The 19,607-nt window shown below is 36.8% G+C and overlaps 1 protein-coding gene across 2 annotated transcripts; it reads right to left on the bottom strand.

Moving 5' to 3' along the window:
• Positions 1–511: 511 nt before the first annotated feature.
• On the bottom strand, positions 512–16,712 carry shisal1b (shisa like 1b). Of its 2 annotated transcripts, XM_027173524.2 has the most exons (4): positions 16,574–16,712; positions 14,980–15,193; positions 13,258–13,587; positions 512–4,891 (listed from the first exon to the last, which is right to left on the bottom strand). In XM_027173524.2, coding segments are annotated over exons 1-4 (630 nt in total). In that variant the 5' UTR covers positions 16,659–16,712; the 3' UTR covers positions 512–4,890. The 2 variants fall into 2 exon arrangements, with proteins under 2 accessions (XP_027029325.1, XP_027029324.1); XM_027173523.2 differs by lacking the exon at positions 512–4,891 and having other exon boundaries at positions 13,254–13,587.
• Between the last annotated feature and the right edge of the window lie 2,895 nt (positions 16,713–19,607).

The raw sequence follows: 19,607 nt of genomic DNA, 5'->3' as shown, positions 1-19,607 counted from the left end.
TATATAATTTATGTCCAGAATTTATATATTCCTGTAAAGCTACTTTGTAACCGTGTCCATGATTTGAAGTACAATGATAAGGTTGATTTGCCACCTGTTTCATCCATTAGGCAAAAATTATTACATTATGATAGAAGCATTCTTTCTTTGTATATCCCAACTGGGGTCAGAGCGCAAGGTCAGCTACAGTATGATACAGTGCCCATGGAGTATAGAAGGCTTAGCAGTGTTAGGGCTTGAACCCTGATTCTCAACCCAGAGCCTTAATCCCCTGAGACTCCACTGCTGTTTTTCTATTAAAACAATTTGTAGATTAAAAAAAAAAATATATATATATATATATATATATATTCTTGTAGCTATAGTGAGGTTATAGAAGTTTTTCAAATTCACTAAACAAAGGATGGGAAGGAGGTCTCTTAAGATCTGCTAAGTATTTTTCAGCTTCTGTGGTTTTGCTGTAATTTTCATTGTCTTGTTAACAATCCTAGACAGTTTTGTCCTATTCTTTATCCTAAAAAGATCAAGCCAAGTAATGCTGCTGTACTGTAGTTTGAAAAGCAAACATTTCATACATGCACTCTCTCTCTCTCTCTGTTATTGTACCTTGTTGAATTGTTCACAATTTCTGTCCATAAATGTGATGCATGTATGGAAGTAATTCTATTTTATTAAACCAAAAAAAAAAATAAGGTAAGATCTTGGTGCTTGGTGCAGTAAGTGAAGGGTGGTATTTGAACTGTGGTTCATCACATGCACTGTACACATGCGCATGATTGTGAGTGTGACGTAAAGTGTGCTTAGTGAGACTCTAACATCATTTGCTGCAGTGTTCGTGTGTTTACGCTTGAAGAAATTTCACTTCATTGTAATTCATGTATTGTGCTGCTTTATTCTCCTCTGTTTTCAGGATTGCGGTGTGCTCATACATATGCATTTATTCTCTTTTAGTTCATATTCTAAAAATATGTTCCTGCACCTATGATTACCTGTGAGCTAATGACAGCAATGTGATCATTCTGCTTTGTGAACTGCACTAATTGTAAGCATCATATACTGTATGAAAAAATCTAAACTAATCTTAGACCCATGTCAAATGTCATGACAAATGTCAAAACACCAAAGTGACAGGAAAATACACTTCGATTTATAAAACGTTGGTTTGAAATAGTCTTTTTGATCATTTTACTATGCCCTCATTATTGCAGGTTTTTAGACATAGCATATTGATACCCCTAAGGCTCAAGATTTCAAACACACAGCACAGAAAATCTCAAACTGCTCTTCTGAGAAGTCTGTGTTCTGACTTATAACGTAAATATACTGAACTGCAAAACATGCCCAAAGTCAAAAACTCTTTTATCTCATGGAAATATTTGCATATATTTCTTATATCTTATGGCCTCATCAGTTTGTATTTTATAATATGCACATTTACTCACCTGTTTAATATAACTGTATATTCCAGTGGAATCTTTGGGCTTTTCATAGTGAATATATGAATATGTAATTATTTAACATAACCAAATACCCGCTTAATTCGGAGATGGCTTTTTCCTTTTCTACAGACAAACCCTTTCTTTTGGAATGGGTCATATTGAAGAAGAGAGAGAGAGAGAGAGAGAGAGAGAGAGAGAGAGAGAGAGAGAGAGAATCATTAATGCCATTGTTATAGAAAGGAATAGAGCAGGTTTGGTGAGAGTCTCAGCTGTCCTAAAAGATTTATCAAAAGATCGGCCAAACATGCTTAAGCAAGCAGGCGCAGTGTGAAGACGTGTGATTCTTCCTGTACATCCCAGTTGCAATGTGGCTAAATCTAGATCTGCAGCAATGTCCTAATGATGTCTCAAAACCACAAGAGTCATGAGGGCCAACAGGGGCGGACTGGGAGGACTGAGGTCTGGTCAGATGGATCAGCTGATACTGTCAAAATGATCAAAACGGCAGAGTCACAGACAAGAGTGTCTTTGAAGTAATGATAATCTGACCCCTAAATAATGAGGTAGAATAACATTCTGAGAAAACAAAGACAAATTTGTGAAGATAAATAATCACTATGACCCACACACACACTCTCATATTTTTTTGTCCAAATTCCCAACTATTGTACGAAATCTACCACATAGGGAGGGTGAAGGCTAACAAGTGGAAGCTCCAAGATTAAAAGATTACAGATTAAAGCTCTACTGTACTGAGCATAACCCAATTCTCCCAGGGTCCAGACTTGTGTTTTATATAATGACATGCATTTCTTATTAGTTTAGCTATAATTCCTGGATAATTCCTAGAGCTTAAAAATAATATGCTGTAAGATATCAGCTGAAAGTATAAGACATAAAAAAAACTTCTACTTTTTTCATTGTCCTTAATTTATTCGATTCAAATGAAACGTATTTTTGCTTTTAACACTGGACATTCTTACAAAGCACCTTTACAGAAATATATAAATTCCAGATCTAGTCTGGAGGGCATTGTAGTGGTTAAGATGTTAGCCTTCTGAATGAAAGGTCATCGGTTCGGATCCCATGGCCACCAAGCTGCTACTCCTGGGCCACTAAGCAAGGCCTTTAGCCCTCGATTGCTCAGGTGTATACAGTATTTGTGAGTTGCTCTGGATAAGAGCGTCTACTAAATGCCATAAATGTAGTCTTTCTCTAGACACACAAAGTTAACCAAATGCATCTTTTCAAACTCCCCTCAATGGAAATCAGCCCTCTGTTACAGCTCACAGATGCCCACAATTTACTGTCTCTCTGACTGACATTGAAGAGTGTATGGGGAACATGGGACATGGCAGCGGTAGGATTCAAACCCATAATCACAGAATGGTGCTGTAAGTTTAGGTTGTTCTTACTCATGATCTGCTGTAATACAGGTTAAGATGAATACCCTGCTGCCAATTCATGATGAATGGTTTTGACTCAGTTTAAGAAAGAACAATCACACATGTAGCAAGGAACAGCAGGAAAGATAGATCTTTACTATGTCCATTTGTGACAGTACAAAGTTAACAACTGCAAGTACAAGGCTTTACAGTCTACTAAATGACAAAACACAGGCTGACAGATATGTGTGGCATGTTGCCTGCATGTTTGTGGGTGGATGTGTGTGTGGAACACCATACACCCTGCTTGAAGGTACCAGTAGCTACACTGCTGCTGTGTACATATATAGAGTTACTAAGGCAACTGTTGCCAAGACGGGATGTCTTGGAAAAAAAAAAAAAGACAAACAAAAATAAATAAATAAACAATGTCAAGCTGTTCCCTGTTTGTGGAAACCGAGGACAGTAATTTATTAATATTAGACTAACGACTTGTTTGCACCTGATATACCCAACTTAAAAGCTTGACATTTGTTGAATTGAAACCCAAACCATAAATGATGTCTCTAGATTGAATCAAGCCTAGCAGTCTGTGTACTATACCAGACCGAATTACAAATAATCTCTTATCTCCAATTAAATTACCTTCCCGCTGCAGATATGCTTGAAATTCTCAACCCTTTCATTCTGTGTCCATCTCCTTCCTGCAATCCCAGCATGAGCTAATCACTGCAGCGAATGTCAAGGTGGAACATGAGATAATACCGTTCCACTCTAGAAATCAGTTAATTGGATTTCGGCTTTATCAGATATATTTGAAGCTTATTTACCATAATTATGGGTTGCTGGATTACAATCATTACATAATCAGTCACATGTTCCTTATGATACTCGTTATTTACTTTTACATAACGGTGCAATGTATTGTATACATGTTTGTTATTAAGCGCTAACTTAATAATACAAAATCAGAAGTTATGCCAACTACAATATTTTTAAAAATTCTAACATGCGGCACTGCTCAAAGATGGGGATATGTTTATTATTTTATACTTTTTTATTTCATTCAGGTGTTAATGTAACTTCAGTCTGACAGTAATAAATACACATACTCATGGATTCACTGATAAAACATGGATTGTAAATGAAAGCTGCTACTTTAGGTCATTAAAGTAATTTCCTAGTCTTGGATTACAAAAGAAATGCAAACACCACAGTTTAATGACTGTGTAAACAGAAGATCTCCATCAGATATGCTAACAAATAAAGTGAACACAACTGACTCCAACATCTATGATCACACCTGGTTTCATGTTATGGAACGGTACAAATATCTTTTGCCATCCATGACACACAAGTTTCAGCTTGTTTGCGTCATCACAATTAAATATTGCTAAAAAAAAATACTATTGTGTCTTGTGAAATGTCTTCGGGTAATTATTATACATCTTTCCAAATTTTACAAGGGAGCAGAAAGTCGAACGTCAGACAGTAAAAACATGTTATAGTAACAGTTCCTAACAGGGCTTCCCTAATAATATCATAATAATCCCTAAATTAAATACATAAATAATGTAAAAACAAAAGCTCCTACCACCACAGTTACAGTATTTAGCCAAGATTAGGTCCTAAACAATGTGTGAACAATATAAATATTAAATATAAAGGTGCTCCTGCCCTAGACAAGCTGTAATATAGTTCCATAGATCCTCCAAAAGTTCAGTAGAGTCTCATGTCATCATCGTCGTCCTTGTTGTCTTCGTCTTCATCTTCATCATTGTCTCTTTCCCCTACAAATTCTAGCTATGATATAGTTCCCTTAATTGCCGTGTTCTGTGAACAAACCAAATACCAGTGATTCTTTAGTGTTTCTCTGGATGAATCTGATGGGAAATCCATAGAGAAGAACAGATGATTAGAGATGGTTGTGCTTGAAGAGAGACAGCTGGAAGAGGAGGCGAGCTCGAACCAGCATTCACTACCAAGAGGGGTATTCTCTGAGGTCTGAGGCACAAACTTTATTTTCTTCTAAACATTCCTCTTAGATGTTCTCCGATCATCTGGCATCTTTTGGGGGAAAACAGGAAAGAATACACAATCAGTATGATTAAAGGCCTTGCATGCGCTATACTGAGCATGAACTAGATTCATCATAATCTTCAGATTCAACCCATATAAACTCCCAGGGGTCTAGAATTGTGTTCTAAATAATCCATCCATTTCTTATTAGATATGCTGTGTAGTTTCTTTATAATTCTTAGAAGAAAGTAAATAATGTGATGTGAGATGGAAGTTTTAAAATCTTTTTTCCTTCTCTTCAGTTCAATGTGATTCAATTAAATTTTATTTTTTAAATCAATTTTAACAAAGCAGCTTTATAGAATCAAATATAAATTCTTGGTGAGGATAAACTCCCTGAGAAAACATGAGGAAGAAACCTTGACAAGAACCAGACTGAAAAGGGAACATCTGGGTGACACCAGAGAGTGGGATTATAAATTATTATAAACACCAAGAGAAGGATTATAAATCATTATAAACACTGAGAGTGGGATTATAAATTATAAACAGTGAGAGAGGGATTACAAAGACCAGAGAGTGGTATTATAAATCATTATAAACAATGAGAGTGGGATTATTAATTACTATAAACACAGAGAGTGGGATTATATATCATTAAAAACAGTGAAAGTGGGATTATAAATCATTATAAAAACTGAAAGTTGGATTATAAATAATTAAAAACACTGAAATGGGATTATAAATCATTAGAAACACTGAGAGTGGATTATAAATCATAATAAAAACTAAATGTATGATTATAAATCATAATAAACACTGGGATTAAAATTATAAATCATTATCACTGAGAGAGTCTGACTATAAATCAGTATAAACACTGAGAGTGGGATTATAAATCATTATAAACATTGAAAATGGGATTAGAAATCATTAAGAACAATGAGAGTAGGATTAGAAATCATTGTAAACACAGGTTGGGATTATAAATCATTATAAACACTGAGAGTAGGAATTTCCATTTATAGTTTCTATTTCTCTTATAAAAAAAAAAAAACTAAACCAAAATTAGGTACAGTAAGTATTTTAGTGGGAAGCATCTATCAGAACAATGGTTAATCCTTCACAATCAACATCACAACCAACAGAATAAAAGAAATTACACTCCAGGTGTGTTCAGTGTTCTCTCTTTTAAAATTTTCCCTCCCACAATTTTCAAGAACAACATTAATGTAACAAATATAATTGAAAAAATACATATTATAATTGAAGGCTGGTTGCAGAAAATTCAAAAGAATTATGAAACAGTTTTAATTGTAGTTAAAGATGTTTCTCTTCCTTTTAATTATACACACCATATACCGATCTTCTGATTTCTGTTTACATTCATTTAAATCACAGCACAAACCAACAACAACCTGCAGAGATAAACAGGTCAGTGATCTACAGACTGTCATCTTTCATTTGTAACACGCTTTTAAGATTTTGTAACAAGGTGAAAATTGTAAGAAGGCAAATAGTCCTTGATGTTTTTTTATTTTTTATTTTTTAATGATTTTAACATCTTGGATCAATTGACCTCAGACATTCTTAAAACCTTTTGGAAAACACATCTAATTTCTAATCAGTTCATAACCATTCTTTTTCTTTTTTTTCTTTTCATTCCGCCGTCTGTCTCGTGTGCAAATCCTAAAGTCTTTCTGCATCTGCTCACTCTATTAAAGTCCTTACTTTTTTGTCTGTCCCAATTTTTTTTCTCTTACAAAAGCAACTTTTTGCCCCACTTAACAATTTGATATCATTTGTGGTTTCTTGGATGGAGCCTGATCTTGTCAAATTAAAATTCTCAAATCTTGTGTGAGAGAGAAGTGGTTTTAGGGTTTCGTTTTTTATTTGTATTTCTACATGAACTGTATGCATAATTGGCAGTCAGAGAGAGCAAATTGTCTGTAATGGGGATGTCGCTACACTCTCCCCTGTCAATCACAGGGGCACAACCCCATCACAGGGTATTTGTAAGCACATACACACAAGAGGGCAGCTGTCGCTTTGCTATGATTAGATTCAGCTGCTCTGTAATAAGAAAAAATCAGAAAAAATGTGGTATCTGTTTTCATGTGTTTTAGGGCAGAACTAATATGAATTGGTTCCCAGCCAGACCTCAGTCAAGTAGGAGAGTGCTTAAGCATAAAATGACTCAAGATTATTGTAGAAAGCTGGAGTGCACTCAATCTGCCCTCTAGTCACGTCCCTGAAAACATTTGCATTTTTAAAGTAAATGAGATCATGATTCTATCAGTTACAGCTTTCTGTGAAGATGTGGATTAAACTACAATTAAGTGCTTACAGCGCACTCTTAGCAATGAATTAGCAATGTTAGCATTGAATAAATGATTCTCATTGTATATTTGGTTTAACAAATTTGATTCATGGCACAGGTTGCTATACCTTTGCCGTTTTATCTTTATTAAACATGTTCAACCTACTAGAATAATGAACAGTGTCCATAAATGAAATTTCCAGTAAAGAATTGCATCATATCTTATATATCAAAATATTAGCCTATATCATCAAAAATGTGTTCTTAGGTCAAGGATCCAAAAGTATTCACACATAATGCTCAGGAGGCGCAGTGCAGGGAGTATTGAAAAGGGTTTAAAGGAAGTAAAACGGGAGAAATAGCTTTCCAATGTTGAATAAAACGTGTATTAATCTTCCTTCTTTCAGTCAACTCCTACTAATTAGTTCATGTTTACACATGGTGCTGTAATTTAGCTAGAGTAACTGATTCAACACTAGTATTATGATATGACGTGTTATGGTATCTACAATGTACACTCAGTGTCTTGTCAGTTTGTTCTGTGAAAGGAGCCACGTTACACTGTGTTCAAGTCGTATCCTCGTCCCATCATGGTGATAGTTTAGAGTAAGAACAAAGACGATGAGTTTTTAAGAAGTTCAATTCAACACACTGTGTGGCTGAAGAGTCTGCATGCTGTGCTAACTTTGCTAACATGCTGTCCCTTACATTGAATACAAAGAAAAAAGAACTTTGTATGTGATAGGTATTTGTTAAAAGTTTTTCAGTCCCCATGGTGCTGCTGGGTAAGGCATTATCGCAGAGTTAACAATAAATATACAGGATGTTTTTGTCTCTTTTTATATCTGTAGTGAGATTCTTTACCCGTTTATACAGTATATACAAAATAAAAATATTGATTACTAGAAATACTTTAGATCACCAGGTAAAGAAACCAAATTTGATTTAATTATCATCAAATTATTATTTTTATGTTAGAAAAATCGTAGAATGATGTATAAAATTATTACTTAAATTCATGACTTTAAAATCTTTAGATAATGATGATCATGTAAAGAAGGAGTGTCCAGTCTCATCTGCAAAGGGCCGGTGTGGGTGCAAGTTTTCATACAGGTGCCACACCTGATTCCACCTGTTTAATCAGTTGATCTTTGCTTTCATTAGTCTCAGGTGTCAGACTGGACACTCCTCATGTAAAGCATTTCTCTTCTGCAGTCTTCAGTTTCCCAGCATTAGTGAAAGAAACATGGCATAGTTACTGATATAAATGTGTCCAGAAGGAGCACTTCCATTGCCTTGTCCTGTCTGTTTTGGTTTATGGTGTATTTTTAGCTAGAATAATGGCCCAAGTTGTGACTGCCCCATCTCTCACAGGCCAGCCAAGTACTGTTTTGTCAGCTTCATCCTGAATCCCATTGGGCTCTTAGAAGTCTGTAACTGACTGTAAGCCAGACCATTTGGCTCTCAGTCCTCAGTTGAGATGCTAGAGTTAACCTGCCTGCCCTGCACTGGTTTGTGGAGACACTGCCGCATGGCCTAGAGCCAGACTATACTAATGCTTGCTTGTTATCTTATTTACAAAGCAACATATGCAAAATCTTTTTTTATTCACAACGAATTTATTCTGTCTATTCTCATTAACAGAAATTATTTACAGTTACCATCCCAATGTTAGTGTAAAACTCTAATAACTATACATATATTCAGCACCTACAACAGTGCAGAATGTTTATCTGCTCTATCGTTTAATTCATGATGATCATTTGTAGTCTATTCTCCTTCAGCATTTTTACTCTAGCCAAACTTTTCATTTTCTTGCTCTATTGACAGTTAATTTAACTTTGTCTATAAATAAATGTTTGCAATGAATAAAGTACATTTTTAAATGTTGAAATAAGTCTAGAAATATCTAGAATTTAGTTTTCTGAATATTGGTTTAATGAAATGCTAGATACATTTGACTATTTTCACTTGCTAAGATGGCATTTTTTTGTTTTGTTGTAAGTAAAGTGTTTGGTCTAGAAAAGTTGTACTAACTAGTGCTTTAGCATAACAATAGCTTTATTAATTTACTTTCTTGATTGTTGGAGCTGGCAGGAAAATTAATTGAGCTTGACTTTAACTATATTACGTAGTGATGATGTAATTCTTGAAATTACTACCACAAGGTCAATGTATGTGTAGAATATTAGAAAAAATAGTAGTAAAAATATTAGATGAAGGGGTACAGAAGATGCTTATGAAATTCAAACACTAAATAAAGTAATTTAGTGCTTTAGTTTTTACTGTTTCTTGCCACTGGACTCTTTTATTCACACTCAGCTACAGTAAATGCTTCAGTTAAGGTTAGAGTATTAAAGATTTCTATTGGACATTTTCTACAACTTCTTTGATTTTCTAAATTTTATGCATCTAATGATGCATGAGACAGTATTTGCAATAAATACCATGTTCATGCACATCTGATGCTTTCTTCTTGTTTCCTGCCTCAAACACCAAGGTTGACACTGGGTTATCCTTTCCTTCAGTAATAAAATAGGCTTCCTTCACCCTATTCTTGCTCATAGTCTGCTTGCTCTATAGTACGAGCATTTTAGTAGAATGCTACAGAGTCTCCATTAAAGTCAGTTTCCACTTGTTAGCATTACTAGGCTGTGTGAGATCTCACTCACCACACAGTGTCTGAAACTGAATAATGCTGACATGCTGAGCTCAGCTAGCACTTTTAGACCTTGATACAAAGCAGAATCAAGCCAAAGCACAGCGGTCGAAACAGCTTGCTAGTCACAAATGTTCACATTCAGTGATGACTGATGAGCACAACAAGAAGCCAGAAAGCCTTCCCTAGTAAAACAGAAGTTTTTTCACTATGAACTATCCTGAACCCACCTGTGTGGTGCAATCATTTCCATGCCTCCTAGTGCTGGCTTAATACAATTTGCCATACAAATATGTGCACTGACCTTCAGATTATTAGATTAGACATACATTAGCACTATGTTCATTAATCTAATGAGATTTTCACTCCTATTCTTAATGTCCCTGTAAGAACATTTACAAGATCTGGGTTTTAATTGGACCATGCCCTGCTGTAGATTCGATGGCACCGTGTAATACATTTGGAAGTTCCAGGACGTGGCTTGTGGATAAAAGTAATTCTCTCCTAATGGAGAGGATATTTCAGCCACTTTTATACTGCTGCATATATCCATCCATCCATTTTCTGTACCTCTACAGAAATAAAAAAACCCTACACAGGGTTACAGGGAGCCAGGGGTCCTTTGTCGTTATTTGTAATATATTTTCAATAACAATGGAACTCTAATAATAATAACTTTAAAGATAGAAGAAAAACATTAAAGTGAAAAACTTTCTTTTGTATATCCATAAAATTGTAGTCAGAACACAGGGTTAACCATGATATGACACACCAGGGCCTGTATACACGACAATGCTTGGTGCAAAGAGTTGCTCCTGGTGATGAAATTTTTAGAAATGGTTTAATTCTTAAAATTAAAGGGAAGATCCTAGTAAAGATAAAAGTTTCTCCATAAAGCATTTTAACCTTTCAAAGAGCTCATAAGGTCAAAATACTTAGGAGTAGAGAGGAGGACTTTTAAGAGGCTTAAAGGTTTCTTTAAGGAGACAGAGGAGAAAATGGGCTGGAAGAAATGCATTACATACAATATTTAATAATTACAGTGAGTTAATAAAATGTTACAGATTAGATTGTGTAGGGATTGTGACCAATCATATCCGAGATAACATCTCAGACACAGTGTAAAAATGCCATATATATGTTAGCGCATATGATCAGTCACAAACATAATCCATACACAATATAGACTCAAATATCTTAACATAGAGACAAAGTGAAGGTTTATAATAGACCTTATTTTAGAAGTGGTCCAATCACAGTCTACAAAAGAATGTCATACCTATTAACAGAGTCAGCGTCTCTAAGATAGAAGTTGTACTGTCCTTGCTCAACGTTGCTCTGAGATTGGTCATCACTTTTAAGATAAGATTCCTTGATAAACATTTATAAACAAAATTAGGAGCTCTCTGTGATCATTCTTAAAATCTTTATGCATACGGGCCCTGGAGTCTTGCTCATGGGCCCAACAGGGGCAGCTTGTCAGTGCTGGGGCTTGAACCCCTGACCTGCTGCTCAATAACCCAGAGCCATTAACCACTGAGCTACTATTGATCTGCAAATTTATACAAAACACAATGTTGGCTAAATAAATCCAAAGCACTGCTAGAATCGCAGGACATTCCAAGAACTAGAGTGGTGTCACAAGTTAACTGCTTATTTTCCACCAAGAGGAAAGACATGTTGAGCTCCTTATCATGGTCTATACAGTACATGAGCTGGACCTTCAGTATCTACTATGACATGTAGACTATGAGGAGTATTTCTAATTCATTATTTAGAGGTGAGCTGCTCTCGATCCTTGGATTCACCCTTCACTTTCTCCATGTTAACACTGTCTCTCTCTCCCAGTGGTGCAAGTGTACTCATTTCTGAACACTTTTAAGCATTATCCTTGGATGAGTATCGTTCCTGTGACTATGTAATTCATGTGGCGTTTACCACTATAGTAGGGTTAAACGGGATGGTATGAACCAGTAAAAAAAAAAAGGATCTGTGCAAAGCTTCCAGGGACAGAAGGTTGCATAGAAAGGATATTTATTGCAAATACTGCATCATATGTCACAATGTGACTTTGCTGCAAGGTCACGGTATGCATGCATACTGTATGTGAACAAGGAGGTTGCTACCACAGTTATACAGTTAGCTAATACTTAGAAATATTTAAAAGTCTCTGAAGGATTCTATATAATTTGCTTAAGTTATCTCTGTTTAGAAGATGGTCAAACACACAAGCCCACCAACAACAAACATTACAACACCAACATCACCTTTAGTTGCCTTCAGATCACCTCAATTTTACTTAACACAGGCTGCAAGCTGATGGAACACAATAAAATAATAAACAGCAGAACAATCCTGTTCCCTGTTAACATTCCCAGGGGTTGCCTCTTGTTATCCTAATAGCACAGTACACAAAAACTTGCCATTTAAAGCTATTTCAAGTGCTTTCTCATGCCATAGCCATACCAGGAAAAGAAAAAAATAAATATCTTACAGCACTTCTATACAGTGAAATCAAACTGGCTTAGCATACTCTGTCTAAGTTGTTTGCTTCAATTCCCAAGTACACAATAAGCAATCAAATAAGACTTTAAGTTATATTTTAGTCAGTGACCTATCTTACAAGTCTTCACCCCTACAGCAGATGTTTTCTTCAGGCTTGGAACCAGTTCTATTAATTCCTCTAATGGTCCCTGAGGACCGGATTAGACTGTCTTCAATGACCTCAAGCAGACAATTCAATGCAATATGTCGACATACAGTTTGTGTCTATGAAGAACAATCACACGAATGAGTTGTTTCTGCAGTCTGCAATCCTTGTAATGTAACAACAGGGAGAGATAGATCTGTATGAACATCTGTATGAACATTTGAACATCTGTTTCTTATCAGTGCTTGAACATATGTCTCTCTCTGCACATGTGTACATTACTCTGGATTTAAACATTCTCCCATGGTGAAAATCATCTTATGATTTATCATAGAGCTTCTACAAAGGTTCGGACATACAGAAGACGCAGGAGCAGTTATATAGCACTTGGAGGTGACCTTTCCAGAAAAAAACGCTGTCACTGCATCATTGCCTTCAATAAGTACAGTAAAACTCCACAATAAAAAGTCATCAAAGAAAAATCTTCCAGCATAGTCAACATAAAATTACTAATCGACCTGAGACCTATTTTAATTGACAAACCACTGGGATTTCTTTTCAGGAACAACAGCAATAGCACAAGACATTTTTTTGCTTGCTTTAGGGTATTTGCCTGCTTTTAGTCAACATCAGTGGTAGCCTAGGTATATGGTGACTGATAATATATTTCCATTTACCTTTTTTGAAATTTCATATTTTCTCAGACTTAATTTGCATGTCAAGAATCACCAGACACTTTATAAAGCCTGTCTGAAATCTGGAGTGTTGTAAAGTGTTGCACTCACCAGGCGATTGATGTGTTGTGTGGTGTGTGTGTTGGACTCTGGGCCTCTGGCTTCAGGCTGTGTCTGGGCTGGGAGTGAAAGTGTGTTTGTTGGTGGTGTGATAATCCTGCTGGAGCTCCAGGATGAGAAAGCTGCCCCTGACTCTCCTCCTGCTCAGGCCTTTGCCACTGACTGCGAGCTTGCGTCAGCCAGCGACCCCCGAGCCCCCACTTCTCCAGGTACACCCTGAACACTTCGTAGTTTATGGCTGAGTAGTAGAGGAAGTCCAGTGCCAGAAGCACCATGACGAAAAAGCCATAGATCCACACTCCAACCAGTGCTGTGTAGTTACTGAAACAACACCGAGGACATGAGGTAAGAACAGGAGTGTCGGCACAGTAATGGTAACGAATTAGGACCTTCAAGACCTAAAACTGGTTTAAAATGGCTGGTTGTCTTTTGCTAGGGTGACCTTTGATTATTTTGTTTACTTATTTTTATAGCTTTCTGAAGCAACATACTTTATATATAAAGATATTTTTGGCTTTTACAAACTATGTTCTTGCCAAAACCCCATCAGTGCTGCTTTTGGAAGAAGACAGGATTTTAATGAGAAAGTTATCATTTTAGTTCTATCAAGTTCCTGCCTCGTGCTCAGTGTTTATGTGACAAAACCTGGATCCACTGCAATCCAAGCAGGATAAATGAATGAATGAATAAATGAATGGATTTCTTTTAAATGATTTCTGGCTTTTACATTTGGTTTATTCTGTACTATTCTTGTGCTAACCCATAACAGTCTGTAGATAAAACACTTTTTCTCATTGTTATGCATGAGCCTGCTTTGACAAATAGTCTCCACCGCTGAGCTGATTGAGAGGCTGGGGTCTATTTTTTTGTAACCTAAGGGCAATGATAAATATCACTGGCTATGTCCTGCTGACCGCAAATGTGAATGAAATGGCTTCTCCCCAGGTTTCCTTTCTTCACACAATGCTTTTATAATGCCCGAGAGCGCAGTAGGTGAACACCGTCTGGCGTGACCATTAATAAGGGAGACATACTGTGTAGGAGACAAGAACAACTTCTCTCCTCGGTAAACTGTGATAATAACTTCATTGGGTGAAAGGTAAAGGAGTGCACGGGGGCAGAATTACTTAATTCTGCATCTTTTTTTTTTTAAAACGCAGGCATGACTTGACATTGTTCATCTCAGAAAATGTGCAGCTTCATTTCAACAGCAAAAACTTAGAACAGCGTAGGAAATGAGATGCTGTTCCAAGAGCAGGAAGGTCCAGGATTATCATGTAATCTTGATTTTCTATCTGTGTGGGCTGCATGGGGTTGGTGCCAGGTTGAAAATCCCTCTATCTATGTCTCATGCTATCTAAATGTCAGTTACTTGCTCCACCATCCATCTGGAGCTTTCACTATTTGCTGTGTTCTCAGTGGGAAGGATTTAACAGTGCTGTGAAGTCAGCAAGGAATGTAGAGAAAACTTAATGTCACTGAAAATGGGTCAGGCATGTTAGCTTATACTAATCTTAAAATAATCTTCGGATAATGTTGGGTAAAAGAAAAAATAATATAAAAATCATATAAATAGTGTGAAACAGCATAAAAATGGATGACGTGCATGCGTTTAAGAGAGAAATGGACATCTGAGGTTTATTAAATGCCTCCAACCAAATGAACAACGCTTCTGTGGCCAGTTAGAAGCAAATACATGACTCTCTGACTTACTTGTGTGAAAACCCATCCAAAGTGGTTGTGAGGTTGACCTGCATGATGGTTTGAAACTCAGTGTCATTGCAGCAGTACTTGAAGGCAGTGTTGTTGTGGTGACAGCAGAACATGTAGGTCTTGTTGTCTGACAGACGGGGACAGTGGAAGCCAAAATGATACCGGCCTTTGTGGTCAGTGTAAGGTTCACACACCCGAAAATGAGCCGAGAGAGCTGCAGGAAACAATGTAAGGAAAGGGAGAGTAAGGTTATGTACTGTAACATTTTATCCGAGCACATCACAGTATGCATCAGATACTGGGCTTATGATCACTGGTCACTGGTTTATAATCACACACACTCCCAAAAATAATTCGACCCATCATTCAGTCACAGTCCTGGTGTTACATTATCCTGTTGCCGATCCTGCTTATTCTGTCTTTTTATCCTAGTTTGATTGCTTTGGTCTGTTAGCTGATTTGGGCCTGTTTCATTGTATGTATTTAAAAACTTGACTGCTTCAAGTGTTTTAAATAAACCCTGCATTTGCATCCGAAATGCGTGTGTTTTAGAACAAAACTTTAGACAAAATTTCACATCTAGGTGAGATAATATTCAATAAAGAGAGAGAACTGTTTCAAAAATCAAAAGATTAACCCCTTTAACTCCTAAGACATTTCAGTGGATCCAGACGTAAAACTAGATGAGAAAATCATAACAAGTGGAGGAAGCCGGAGGAACTCAAGTAATTACCACTCAGATGAAAGTGCTGCAGCAGCTGCTCTCTTTCATGTACTGCACCTGAGCTACGTCAAAGAAAACGTATAGAGAAAAATCTGATCTTTTAACTTGAATAAAAAAGACACAGGAGCTCTTCTGTAGTTCCTCTAACATACAAAAACAAAAAAAGGACCTTCTTTAAGTTGCCAAATCAACTAGATTTAAAAGTCGACACCTTTCCAATTGAACATTTTATGCAAACCTGCTTCATTCCAAATCGACTCTATATATTTATTATAAAATAAAGACATACCTAGCCCGATGACGCCTGAGATAGGCACAGGCTCCCCGTGACCCGAGAAGTTCGGATAAGCGGTAGAAAATGAGTGAGTGAGAAAGACATACCTACAATAATAATTCATTACAAATAAGTCCGGCTAGATGAAGTTAAATCTGTTTCCCGGATGTGTCATTAGCACAAGTTATGAATAATGTTAGAGTCAGGGGCCAGATTGTTTCCTCCCATGTGTTCATTCATTATTTTTGTTGTGTTCAGTCTTTGCTAGTGAGTAAGAACTCAAGGATAGGAACAAAACAACATTATTTAGTTTACAAGACTCCCTGTGCTTAAAAGTGGATAAAATATAAGGCTTAACAATTAACCACTAGTTTCCTCCAAGAAGCCATGCTCACACAAATGAAACTGCAAAATTATTGGCACCCTCCTTGAGCAAAAACAATTTAAATTTCTCTTGTATTGTGACAAGAGAAATGACCACAAAGCAACTTTACAGAATTCTGCTTGTTTTGTTTTGTTTTTCAGTATGATCATGGGTCAAAATTTATATCATCCACTAATATTTCTTCATTCTCCTTAAGTATCAATGGCCATACCTGCTGAGGAAAACAGGAGCACGATGATGGCCGAAAGGTTGAAGGACCGACATCTAGTGACACTCATCTTTTTGTCCTCCCCCATGAGAGGATGGCCGGAGGAGGATGGACAGCTTCAGCTGAGCTCAGACATCATGTCGCGTGTCCAGCCGATGTTGTCATGGCTGCGGCAATCTGACACTCCACCTGTCAGAACAGAAGATACAGCTGGTCAGGATTGATCGAAAGACCAAAACAGTTGTTGTATGGTGAAAGATATTGAATCCCCTCCCATTTTTTCCTACACACTCAACGTTCAAGGTTCAATTGTTTTATTTTTTTACATTCAGCACAAGGAGTATAATTCTTGTGTTCAGCGCATCAACTAAGCAGGATATACAGGAAGGACAAACAAGACACAAAATGTATAAGACAGGCATTTAAACAAAACGTGAGCGTAAAAAAGTAAAGAAATAAATATAAATAAAAGTATATGCAGTAGGTAGAAAAACTGGATCGACAAAAAGTGACACTCTGTAAGCACGAAGAGGTGAAAAACTCTGCATGTAAATAGTGCATATGTGTTTGTGTAGCTCAATACACATTACTGTAATCAGTGTCATCAATGTTTATATTCACTCCTGAGTCATGAAATATCATTCAGTGCTTGTTGACATTTTATGAATTATATCGCAACATTTCCATATCAAATTAAAAATGAAAGGCACCTAAGCTCTTGTACAGTATGTAGCCTTGTGTTTCAGCATTGCTTCTGCATAAGTGTGGCAGTTTCTTCAAAGAGAAACAGTCCTGTACAGTCCTGTAATTCAAAGTGTCTACCTCAGGACCTGACTCTGCTATTAAAGCTGGTGATTTCAGTGTAGAAGGGGTCACCAAACCTAACATTTTATAGAGCAGAAGAGCTGAAAAACTACAGCTAAAATACATAGTTCTGCTGATCTGTAACCTCTGGTATATATCGCATTGTTTCCTGTACTGTATATCTGTCCACATCGAGAACTCAAGGTCAAGTACTTTCAGAACCTGTTTAGTTTATCTTGTGTCTAAGGTCCACCGATCAGTTTGACCTTTCAGTTTGAGTCTGAGCTCTGACTAATAAAAGAGAGAGCAATAGTATAGCAGTGAGTTACGAACATCCTGCTCATTCTCCTTATTCAGGAGACAAGATGATACCTTTTACTGTGTTAACTCCTAAAGTGAGCTCTTCATTACATCTCAATTTCCGTATTAATATCTTGTAAAGTCTAATGTAAATAATACATTCTTATTCAACACATGAGATGATGTTGACACTGTCTGGAGCGTTCATGAATTTCCCATCAGAGCAGTAACTGTTCTTGGAACACAACTAAACACTTAGACTTAAAAATAGCACCTGTTTTTTGTCCCTATCTTTTTCTCTCTCTCGTGTTTACAGGCACAGTTGTTCTCATTATGATAAAACATGTACTAAAGCTTTGTAGGTGTTAGGAAATATTTCTTGAGGTTTTTTCCATCCATTAATTTGCTATACATATTTTAATCTCTAAAGACAGAAGCATTGTGTCTCTCCTGGATGCCTGTTTACACAAAAAGCTCTTTTATTCACACATAATAAAATGTATACAATAACACAGTAGTGTATGAATTTTTAAATTCCCGAAGAAACACAAGAGTCTGGAATATGAAACAGCTGTATTATGGAGAGCAGTAATGTCATTATACGTAGTGAACACGAGGTAACCTTAAACACACACATCAGACGCATACTTTTCTGTGTTAACGTGTCAAATCTACTGAAGCAGACACCCACCCACCAACATATAAACTAATATCCCACACACAGAGACACACACAGCAAGAGAAAAAGAGAAAACTCCTAACAGATGTTGTATTAGTCAGGTGAGAGATGTGACAAAAAAACAGCACAGTATCTGGGCATAGATGGATGACATACACTGCTGCTGCCCAGATAATAATTATAGCACATTTCTAAATGGATTTATAAACATCTGGTTATATTGAAAGTACAATCTGTCACGCTTGAGGGTTTGCTGAGAACATTTTTACATAATGTTCATGATACGTACCAGCATCGCTGCTGTATTAACATTTTAAGAGTTATATAAAACTGTATTTTCTGTTAACTGTCTGAGAAGGACTCATGAACTCAGACACGTTAAAGTATACACTGTAAAAAAAACAATCATGCATTTAGGCAGTCAATTACGATACTGTATTTTAAATAACGTACAATATGTAAATAACAAAAAGGCCTATTTAAATAAGTGGTAGAAGATGGATGGATGGATGGATGGATGGATTTCTGAGAAAGAAGTCTAAAGAATAAAATAAGGGAAGACTAGCTCACTACTACTACTACTACTACTACTACTACTACTAATAATATTATTATTATTATTATTATTATTATTATTATTATTATTATTTGTAGGAGTAGGAGTAGGAGTAGTAGTAGTAGTAGTAGTAGTAGTAGTATTGTTGTATTTGTACCGAGTCTGTCTGTGTTTTCCCTTGTTTCTGTCTGCTGTCATTCCCTGCTGTTAATTGTTGACCCCACCCACCTATTTGTTACCATGGACATTAACTGCACTCATTCTCTTCCCCAGGTGTTTTGTCTTAGTCTGTCGTTGCTTCAGTCTTGTGATTGGTTCTTGTTCCCTATATCTACTGTTTGTTCATTTCCCTGTTGTGAGTAGTTGTTAGTATGCGCTATGCTGTCCTGTTCCCTGTCCTGTTCCCTGTCCTGTTCCCTGTCCTGTTCCCTGTCCTGTTCCCTGTCCTGTTCCCTGTCCTGTTCCCTGTCCTGTTCCCTGTCCTGTTCCCTGTCCTGTTCCCTGTCCTGTTCCCTGTCCTGTTCCCTGTCCTGTTCCCTGTCCTGTTCCCTGTCCTGTTCCCTGTCCTGTTCCCTGTCCTGTTCCCTGTCCTGTTCCCTGTCCTGTTCCCTGTCCTGTTCCCTGTCCTGTTCCCTGTCCTGTTCCCTGTCCTGTTCCCTGTCCTGTTCCGTTTTTGCCTGCTTGTTCGTTGTTTGTTC

This window comes from Tachysurus fulvidraco, chromosome 10 (assembly GCF_022655615.1).
Source record: "Tachysurus fulvidraco isolate hzauxx_2018 chromosome 10, HZAU_PFXX_2.0, whole genome shotgun sequence".
Lineage (NCBI taxonomy): Eukaryota > Metazoa > Chordata > Actinopteri > Siluriformes > Bagridae > Tachysurus > Tachysurus fulvidraco.
The sequence above is the reverse complement of the archived record's forward strand: the minus strand, read 5'-3'. Positions and strand labels throughout refer to the sequence as shown.

Bases quoted from the DNA above. Each gene is read 5' to 3' on its own strand.
- shisal1b (XM_027173523.2), bottom strand. From the start codon at position 16,658: ATGGGGGAGGACAAAAAGATGAGTGTCACTAGATGTCGGTCCTTCAAC. The intron at 15,194-16,573 runs GTATGGCCATTG...TGTTTCCTGCAG, and splicing joins GCTCCTGTTTTCCTCAGCAG to CTCTCTCGGCTCATTTTCGG. The intron at 13,588-14,979 runs GTAAGTCAGAGA...GTGTTGTTTCAG, and splicing joins TTGGATGGGTTTTCACACAA to TAACTACACAGCACTGGTTG.